Source organism: Squalius cephalus (assembly GCF_949319135.1).
Source record: "Squalius cephalus genome assembly, chromosome: 16".
NCBI lineage: Eukaryota > Metazoa > Chordata > Actinopteri > Cypriniformes > Leuciscidae > Squalius > Squalius cephalus.
This window is the reverse complement of record NC_137137.1, coordinates 17,182,962-17,193,672: the sequence shown is the minus strand read 5'-3', so window position 1 is coordinate 17,193,672 and position 10,711 is coordinate 17,182,962. Positions and strand designations below refer to the sequence as shown.

Genomic DNA, 10,711 nt, shown 5'->3' with positions numbered 1-10,711 from the left:
AGTCATATTTTAATGAATTAATTTTTTACCTGTTTTTGTCACATTGAAATTCTGTTTGAAAAGAGACAGTAGCCAATATTTAAAACTGTAATGAAGATAAATGCCTCCTTAAGAAGTTCTGCGTAGATTGTGGGTCAATGACATGGAAATGATCTCCATGACATTATATGTTGACAGACCCTCAATCCAGGCCCCTCTGGCCTTCCCAAATGGGGTTCAAAGTTTGATCCAAAAATATCTGCCTCTTTTCTTTTTTGAGCTGAGAAGGCATTTTCCATATCATACATACCATCAATCACTTTCAAACGGTAAATAATTACACGAAAGTAAGATGTCAGCAGTCCAGTGTCCATCGTAGCATTTCGGTCCTGGCAGAGTTGCTGACGGTAATAGATGTGTGTTTGTGATACATGGAAAAAACGGATGTTCATTAGTTACAGATAACGGAAAAAGACATGTTCATAAGTATTGTGAACTAATAAATGATTAGAGATATAGTGTATAAAGATGTATCCTGTTCTGAGTTTAAAGCTGTTTTCCATTATCTAAGCAATTTGTCAAAATAAATGAGGGCCTGTTAATAAGAATAATTAACAAAAATAAACAATATAGTTTTACATAATTATTATTTTTTAAAGTTTATTCTAAAGTTATTTTATAAAGTTATTTTTATTTTAGTAGAATGTAGAATATAATTAGTGGACCATCGAAATGAAGAGTTATTATTTTGTAACAACTTTGTCTTTCCAGACCTGCCATATTAAAAGAAGTCTGTAAATGAGCTCTTGTAAAACAAAGTTATGTAATATTTTTTTTCACAGAAAATTGCTTTAATATTATACACAATTATGTGGTCGTGTTTCATATTGAGAAAACGCATATAAGAACATGTGTCTACATGAAGGCATACATGACGAAATATTACGTATAATTGGTTATTTGGTGCAAACCTCTGGCTAAACATTAAAAGTCTTTGGCCTTCACAGAACTCACAGTCTCATGATCCTCTGGAGGTGTGGTTATCTTCACTCTCCCCTCCTTCTCTAGTAATTATATATAACAGGCCAGACTGAGCTACAGTTAGTTGAGTCGTGGAGTTAAAAGCTAAGAAAGGTTTCAGGGTCATATTTACCTGTGTTTTACACAGTTTATTGATAACACAGCCGATCAAGCAGAAGTCATTCAACTCATTTGGTGAGTACCCTGTTTACTTACTTTTAGGTTACATCTGAGAGTATTTGTTAAGGGTTGAAAAATTCAGCATTATTCAACAGTGTATTTGAACTCCAGGGCAAAGCTGATATGATTTTAGTCATTTTGGTTAGTAATTTTATACATGTCCTTAACAGTAACTCACAATAGCATAATGAACTGCACAATGTCATGAGACTTTTACATCAATTGTATTTTTACAGCTATCTGTATTTAATATCACCCAGACTTGACACTTGACACAAAATTGCAATGTTTACAAATTCTCATAATGGTTTGGTACGCAGGTCTTCTGTACAAAGTCAAATCAAACACCTGTTCTCATAGAATAAGTAATTAAACGAGTCATTCATCTACTTCTCTTAAGAAGCATGTGCTTAAGTCTTCATAAAGTGTTCTGAGTCTCTAAATCCTCTGATGTCTGAAGGCACTTACAGTCTTTTTTACAACAAAACTTGCAATCAAAATATCAGAAGTATTTTCAGGCTCATAATAAAATAGCATGCTTACTGAAGCATTATTAAGCCTCTTTTTTCCTAATGAATATGTCACATTGTGTTGAAAATACCTTACTTGACTACTTACACTGGCACACAGTAGATCTTAATATCCCTCAAAGTTTTTTTTTTTTTTTTTTTTAATGGTGGATAAATAATATGCTATGCTAACAGATAAAAAAAAGAGTAAAGAAATGCTAATAAATAATTAAATGCATTAAAATCCCCATTCTTTTGTCACCCCAGCCACGTGGGTGTTTGTTGGTTAACCAACCCAGCCACGTGATGAAAGTAGAACTACTAGAAAGATATTGCTGCAAATGTGAATGTAAATCTTATCAGTAGCAGAGTGTGCTTTGCATTGCATTTAAATAGACATAATTATTACAGTCTGAGCTGAAAAATAGCATTATTTTATAGACCGTATGGCCAAAGTTTCATTGTCAAAACTTTTAAACATTTGTTATATAGTTATGTAGACTAGGTTAGGCTGTTTTGCATCCACAAATCCATCCCCACCAAAAATATCTAAATCAAGGCATAAAAAGTAGTGTGGTTTCATTTTCTGTTTTGTGCTTTTTAATAGTCAGGTCTTAAAGTCTCTAAATCATCCAAATGGCTCTTTCTTTTCCAGAATGTACTGTCGATCACTACTAAGATCTAGTCCACAATGGATGTCTCTGTCTGTGTAGCCACTCAAAGCCAATGCAAAGCCCAGACTGATATTAGTATATGTAGCTAACAGTTGCTTTTTACTTCCTGCTACTTTTTATTTGTGGAGATAGACCGGGTGTAGACTGATTTTTAGCTCGTCTCCTTCATTGCTTTGGATATTTATTTATTTATTAAGAAGAAATACCTCAATAATCTGACCCAGCCTGATTCACAATAGGCCAATAGTGCAGTTACTCTCCCGCAATGGAATCCACTACACTAGCATCCCTTGCAACTGTTACCATGCTAACGGCGGCCACACAGACAGACATGTCTAATTTTCTCTGGCTGCTGGTGCTGGGCTTCATCATCGCTTTTATCCTGGCGTTCTCTGTGGGCGCCAACGATGTAGCCAACTCCTTCGGTACAGCAGTGGGATCTGGGGTCGTGACCCTGCGCCAGGCCTGCGTCCTAGCCACCATCTTTGAGACAGTGGGCGCCATCCTTTTAGGGGCCAAGGTCAGTGAGACCATCCGTTCGGGAATCATCGATGTTCACATGTACAACGGCTCAGAGGCTGTGCTGATGGCTGGCTCCATCAGCGCCATGTTTGGTGAGTATGTAGTTGATTTTAAGATAGTTCACCAAAAAAACAAAAGAATCTGTCATCATTTTCTCACCCTCATGTCATTCTGAACCTGTATGACTTTAGTTCTGTTGGGGAATGTAAAAGAAGATATTTGTGAATCAAATGAAAGTCAATGGGGTCCAATGTTGTTTTGGACCCCATTGACTTCCATTGCTCTTTCTTTCACTCAAATACATATTTTAACACCCTCAAAAAATGTCCATCATAGTGTGTTACACAGGAGAATGCGAAATGCTGAATCCAGTAAATTGCGAGCATATCACCTAGGTGGAAGTTTCTCATATTGCCATGACTTGTGTTGGTCACGTCACAAGCTTATGTTTGTTTTTTGCACTAATACAGGATCTGCTGTTTGGCAGCTCGTAGCTTCGTTCTTGAAACTCCCCATCTCTGGAACACACTGCATTGTGGGTGCTACAATAGGCTTTTCCATGGTTGCTAGGGGTCATCAGGGAGTCAAATGGCTCGAACTGCTTCGCATTGGTACGTGAAAATAAGTTTTTTTGAGATTTTGTATAAACATGCTTAGTCCGATTACATGATTTTTCCTAAATAATGAGTCAGTTAATGAAAAGAGAATATTTTCCCATGTGACCCCAGAAATAGTAAGCGGTAAGACCACCCCAACATGATTAAATGCAGATTTCTTAGTTTTATTATTCTTTTCACATGACCCAAATAAGAGCTATTTTTGCAACAGAACATTTTGGACTATACAGACAGGAAACATGGTCACATGTCACCCCTTGTGACTTACTGGGTGTTTGTTGATACTCAGCATGCAGCCCTGAGAAATCTTGGGCCATACAATTTTTAGATAAAAGAGAATAGCATCAATGTTTGGATGTGGAATTATGCATATTTGTAAAGCATTGATATATATGTGTTACAGTTGCCTCTTGGTTTCTTTCACCTCTTCTCTCCGGCATAATGTCTGCTATTCTCTTCTACTTTGTCCGCAAGTTCATCTTGAGTAAGGTAAAAAGCAAATCTGAGCTCACCTGTTACATAATGTGCCAGTGTCTGTTTTGGTATTTTCGTAATCTCTTGTTGTTGTCAATAAAGAAAGAACATACTTTTTTTTTACCACGTGCTAAACAGCAATATATCCGTGTGCTCTAGGAGGATCCAGTGCCCAATGGTTTGAGAGCATTACCAGTTTTCTATGCTGTTACAATGGGAATCAATCTGTTCTCCATCATGTTTACCGGAGCACCAAGTAAGCTTTTTTTCTGCTCTAAATAAATAGTTTGGTTTTTTTTATTTGATTAAAATATATATTTTTTATTTTTTAAAAGAAATATATAACTTCGCTTTATTTATGGATGTTTTTTAATGTCTTCAAATGTCACTAAAAGGGGTTATGTCATATTTAGCCTTTTGAGGAACATTTTGTTCCCAAACTGTCACTAAGAATGTACTTTGATATGAGATATGATTTGAACACACAAACACATATACAGCATGCTGAGGTCATGAGTATGCATGCAGTGCCCCTCCCTCATCTAATTAACTTCATTTACTTTCACATTCACGCATACAAATGTGTAGCTGTTTGTCAAGTTTGTCGATGGAATTATGAAATATAATTTTGGCCCAAGTTCAACAATCTGTACTATTAAGCAAACATCAGGGGGATCATGATGTACTGAAAATAAAAAGGCCGCTGTGAACCAACTGTTGTCCTAGAGTCTGTGTACTAATCAGCGGGTCACAGGGCCGCCCTCTTCCTGGTTATCTACTGAGCCATGTACATGACCCTGTTTGATACTGGTTCTTCTCATTCATAGGAACTGAAAAATAACTTAGCCGTAAGTTATAATGATAAAAAAGATATTTCAACCTCATTTGAGACAGAAATTGTATAACCGTTTGCTTATCTCACTGTAGTGTTTTGTCAACACGCACAACAAACTTATAGTAATTCTGAAGGATAAACGTGCTATCATTATTTAGAAAACAAGAAAGATGTCCTTTTTTCACTTCTGCACATTTTTTTCATTTTTTTTTTTTTTTTCATTTTAAAAGATTATTTGTATTTCAGGTTGACTTATCCACACAGTTTTGCTATTAATAAGAATATGAAGCTATGCTAATGCTAATGCTAATTTGCTAATTTAGAGAAACCCAAGGTCTTTTCAAGAGGAATGTGAGACTTAGAGTGTTCTTGATGATTTTCAATATGAAAGTGTAGAACATGTTGCACTGTTTAACACAAAAACATGTTAGGTTTTCATCTCTTTCTTTTCTTTATTCTGCAGTGTTGGGATTCGATAGGGTTCCATGGTGGGGCACTCTGCTGATCTCACTGGGCTGTGCCATGCTTACTGCTCTGGTGGTCTGGTTCATTGTGTGTCCACGATTAAAGAAGAAGATCAAAAGTGAATATTTATATTATCATGTCTGTAATTTTATGCGCATTGTCATTATTCATTTTAAATAGGCTACTTAAACTATACAATTTTAGAAGGTTTTTGCAATGTTGTTGAAACATTCAAAAGTTCTTAAAGATTTTTTTTTTAAGAAATGAAAATGTTTCTTCAACAAGGATGCATTAAATTGATCAAAAGTAACAGTAAAAAAAGCACATAAATATATATTTAAAATAAATGCTGTTCTTTTAAACTTTACGTTTATCAGTTTTAACATTGACAAAAATAATAATTGTTTAATAAATGGCTTCTGAAAAATCAACTTTGCCATCACAGAAATAAATAGCATTTTAAGATATATTAAAATAGAAAACAGTTATTTTAAATTGTAACAATATTCCACAATATTACTGTTTTTACTGTTGTTTTCTGCAAATAAATGCAGCCTTGGTGCACATTCTTTAAAAAACATTCAAAAATCTTACCATCTTCAAACTTTATACTATAGTATATATCACAATTGCAACTTTATTTCTTGTGATGTCTCACAGTGTGACTTAATTTCTTATTTTAAAGTATCTTCCAATGACCTTTTCCAGAATCCCATGGATCCATGATGAAATTAAATATCTTTTTAAATGTTTCTAATAAACTGCCTCATTGAATTTGCATGCATTTGGGTCCTTCCTCTTTATTTAATTATTTCTGTAATTGTTTTCACCTTTTCAGGTCAGAATATTGCCGACACTAGTGGGACACAACTGATTGAGAAGAAGCCATCCTCAAATGGCCTTGTGGACCATCCCGCCCCACCTCAAAGCTACTCTCCTGTTCCACAGACACCCCCTGCTGACAGCAACAAAGTGGCCTTTGACATCGGAGGATCAGCGGAAACCGACTTGGACAACAAAGATTTTGACACCAAAGATTTGGATTGCACTCATGGTCAGCCCCTTGAAATGATAAATTAATTGTACTTAAGATTGTGTTTTGATTTTAATTTCTCTCTTCTGACTATATTACTCATTCTTTATTCTACAATTTTCGCTCATCCATTCTAGCTTTAAATGGCAGTGCTGGAATTGTTGTCCCAGACTTGAACGGAAGCCAGTTTCACACCGTACACAAAGATTCTGGAATCTACAAGGATCTACTGCACAAACTTCACCTGGCCAAGGTGGGCGAATGCATGGGAGAGCCCGGAGAAAAACCCATCCGCCGTAACAACAGTTATACTTCTTACACCATGGCCATCTATGGAATACACGGGTCATTGAAGGAGGGCGAGGGAAGCCGGACTGGACTGGATGGAGAGAAAAGGCGCTCGCGGTACGACAGCTATAACAGTTACTGTACCGCAGTGGCTGATGGAGAAGTTCCTGCAGGAGATGAAGTTCTGGCAGTGGAGCTGGGAGACGAGACCGTCAGAAGTGACTCGCTGGAAGAGGAAATAGATGAACTAGAAATTGACAGGCCGGAGGTGTCCACGCTCTTCCAGTTCCTGCAGATTCTCACCGCCTGCTTCGGATCGTTTGCGCATGGGGGAAATGATGTTAGGTATGAGAGACATAATAAACCTTTTTTATATTTTGTCCAAAACCATCTTAATGTGCATTCAGGTATCACAACATTAAAATGTACAGTATAAAACTGGATATTCTGGATTTGTTAAAGATAACATTAAATTATTAGTGTTTTTAAAAACTACCTAGACAGCAACATAGTGTCGGCCCAGATCTGGCCCACATCTGGGCCGTGTGGAATCTACATGTACCAGATGTGGGCCGGATCTGGGCCGACACCATGTTGCTGTCTGGGTTATATAAAGTTATAACTTTAAATGAGCATTAGATGCTGGCAAAGTAATCTAAATGTAAAAATAGAAGAAATGAGCTGCACAATTAAATATCCAATATCAGTACATAGCTGATCTGGCACAGATACACCGCTGTTTAAAAGTCTGGGGTCAGTAATATATATATAGATATATATATTTAAAGAAATTAATACTTTTTATCAGAAAGGATGCATTAAATTGATCAAAAGTGACTGTCAAGAGTCACTTAGGCTATTTAATGTTTAAAAAAATTGCAATTAAATGCTGTTCCTTGAACTTACTATTCATCTAAGAATCCTGAAACACACAGTTTACACAAAAATATTAAGCAGCACAACTATTTTCAGCATTGATAACAATAAGAAATGTTTCACCAAATCAGCATATTAGAATCATTTCTGAAGGATCATGTGATACTGAAGACTGAAGTAATAATGCTGGAAATGTATGCATCACAAAAAAAAAAAAAAGATTTTAAAATATATTCAAATAAAAAACAGCTATTTTAACAATGTTATTCATTTACTGTATTTTTTATAATAAAAAAAAAATGCAGCATTGATGAAAATGTACCGACCCTAAACTTTTAAACGGTAATGTATTTAATGCATTTCTATCCTGGTTTCTCACATTGTTTTATAATGAGCTCAGTGTTAATCTCTAAATGGTAACATAACCCATCATTCCTCTCCTACAGTAATGCGATTGGCCCCCTCGTTGCTCTCTGGTTGATTTATGACACCGCTTCTGTAGCACCCAGTGCTCCTACACCAGTTTGGTTGCTCCTGTATGGTGGAGTGGGTATCTGTGCAGGACTCTGGATTTGGGGTCGGAGGGTCATACAAACCATGGGCAAAGACCTGACTCCCATCACTCCCTCCAGGTGACAAGCTTCACACCTCCACTGAGAATAAACTGATGATAAGAGCGCATATTTGTGGGATCATCAGACTTTATAGTTCAGTTTTTATCACTATGGTTCTCATGGGGCTTAAGTGCCGGTTGACACTTTCTTATCTCTATTGACTTTGCAGTGCAAACAAACAGTTTAACAACACCATTTGTCTCATGGAAATTCCCTCATGAACCACGGCAAAGAAAATTTGTCTTGTCTTTAGTATTATGACATTTTGACTATACCGCAGTACTTTTTCCCCATTCAAACAGTTCTGTGCTGTGTGTAAAGATGCTTATAGTGCTTATTATAATCATCATGTCTGTCTCGCAGTGGGTTTAGCATTGAGCTCGCCTCTGCCGTAACTGTGGTTGTCGCCTCCAACATTGGACTCCCAGTCAGCACTACTCATTGCAAGGTAAGTTGCTTACTAGATTAAATCCCTACAGTTGTAATTTATAGTATTAAACATCCAATCTTCTTTGTTTGTGTGTGCATGGGCAGGTTGGATCAGTGGTGTCAGTTGGCTGGCTCCGCTCCAAGAAGGCAGTTGATTGGCACCTGTTCCGGAATATCTTTATCGCTTGGTTTGTGACGGTGCCAATTTCTGGTCTCATCAGTGCTGCTATCATGGCACTCTTCTATTACGTTATACTGCCTCTGGTCTAATGTGTTACGTTAAACCTTTTACTCCTTGTAAATACTTAAATTTTTGAGGGAAAAAATGGGCCCCTTCAACTTGTTCCATCATAATGTACTGTACATAGTAAATCAAGGATTGTGGATGTTTGCACATCACACTCTTACTCTGTGATTTTTTTTTTTTTAGCTGTAAAAAGTGTGAGATATGTAGTATGAAAATGTTTATGTAGGTTTACTTGGGGCCTCACATATATATATTTTTTAAAGAAAAATATTAAGTTGGGCTAAAATTCTGTTTCAACTTTTAGCATGTTTTAGAAAATGACAGTTTATACTCTAAGCTGTAAGGCAATTGTTTATGTATAAATATATAAACTTGCATGACATTTGAAATAAATCATATTCCTGCTGACATGTGCATGCTAGTTTCCACCTGTAAATAAACGACAGTTTTTACAAAACATGAATTATGCTTTCTTGTCATGTCATCCTAAACTGTGAGAGACCTGTTTTTAATAAATAACAAATCCATATTTATTAGAGTATGTATATTTAAGAAAAGTGTATAAAATGGAGATCTTTCAAAGATCTATGAAATCCTATCAAACAAAACAAGGTTTATTACATTTGACAAGAAGACACGTAAATTATTACAAGAATATTCAGTCTGTGGACATGCACTTCTATCTTTCCCTGTTAAAATTTCAAATAAATAAAGACTGGAACCCCAATATACTGTAGATTATAACTTATGTATTCCTCTTTTGTTATTGGTGATTGCTGAACAAACTTTCAAATGGTTCAGGTGCAATGCATTTCAAATGAGAACTTGCAGTCTGTTATATTCCATTTGATATGCTTATTAATGATATGCTTAAATATGCTTCAATTAAAATTGAACCCTAAACCTATTTAAGAACAATTAGTGTTTCGCATTTACAAAAGCATAAGTCGTCTTCTCGGAATCTGTGCACACTGTGCTTTCTGAGATCTTTTATTTTTCATACCTCAGACAGTTGCCTTTTCAACAAAACCTGTTTAAATCCCGAGTGTAATTGCCTCAAAAAAAGAAATTATCTAATTTTCACAAGCAATCACAGCATGGAAAATAGCCTTTAAACTAGGGCTGTCAAACGATTAATCGTGATTAATCGCATCCAAAATTAAAGTTTGTTTTTACATAATATATGTGTGTGTACGGTGTATAATTATTTTCTATATATAAATACACACACATGCATGTATATATTTAAGAAATATTTGCATGTATATACTGTGTATATATATTTATATTATATATAATTTATAATTTTTTCTTAAATATATATGCATGTGTGTGTATAGAAAATAATTATACTCCATACACACACACATATATTATGTAAACACAAACTTTTATTTTGGATGCGATTAATCGCGATTAATCGTTTGACAGCCCTACTTTAAACACAATTTCTTTCCACACTCATGCATAACATGTGTTATCTGAGTAGCCTAGGCTATAAACAAGTAATAAAAACTCAGTGAGTGTTTTAGCGCAATTTTCTGACGTCATGGGATCACAACACTAAGAGATAGTAAATCTTTTTATGTTTTTTTTTTTGTTTTGTTTTTTTGGTGTGCGTTCCCGAGATTAGACCTTCCTTAACATAATGCCGAAAACCCGAAGTCTCTAGGTGGTCTGGTTGAGGAGGAGATAGAAGTGCAAGATTGGTGCGCACAGACAGAACAGAAATCATGAGTTAACAATCGCAATTTTGTCCGTAGGAAAATTGCGCTAAAAATGGTTTGACAAGGGTATTATCTTTATTGTAGGCTTAATAGTAATGGTGAGATTTATACTTATTTGAAGTATTATATTATATATAATTAGTATTATATATTTACTATCTGGTTATGAAAAACATCTCCACTAAATTGGTCAGCAAATAATACGTTTTACTGCCAAATAAG

At 35.5% G+C, this 10,711-nt stretch overlaps 1 protein-coding gene across 1 annotated transcript; it reads left to right on the top strand.

The window, feature by feature from the left end:
* The first annotated feature begins 1,082 nt into the window (after positions 1-1,082).
* On the top strand, positions 1,083-9,487 carry slc20a1a (solute carrier family 20 member 1a). Its single transcript, XM_079897423.1, has 11 exons — positions 1,083-1,194; positions 2,344-2,976; positions 3,355-3,495; positions 3,905-3,990; positions 4,135-4,231; positions 5,274-5,393; positions 6,114-6,329; positions 6,446-6,941; positions 7,919-8,104; positions 8,450-8,534; positions 8,621-9,487. The coding sequence occupies exons 2-11, from the start codon at positions 2,628-2,630 to the stop codon at positions 8,783-8,785; spliced, it is 1,941 nt and encodes a 646-aa protein (XP_079753549.1). The 5' UTR covers positions 1,083-1,194; positions 2,344-2,627; the 3' UTR covers positions 8,786-9,487.
* Positions 9,488-10,711: the final 1,224 nt, after the last annotated feature.

Coding starts and splice junctions, on each gene's coding strand:
- slc20a1a (XM_079897423.1), top strand. CDS start 2,628: ATGGAATCCACTACACTAGCATCCCTTGCAACTGTTACCATGCTAACG. Junction 3,496..3,904: donor GCTCGAACTGCTTCGCATTG/GTACGTGAAAAT, acceptor TATGTGTTACAG/TTGCCTCTTGGTTTCTTTCA. Junction 5,394..6,113: donor ATTAAAGAAGAAGATCAAAA/GTGAATATTTAT, acceptor TCACCTTTTCAG/GTCAGAATATTGCCGACACT.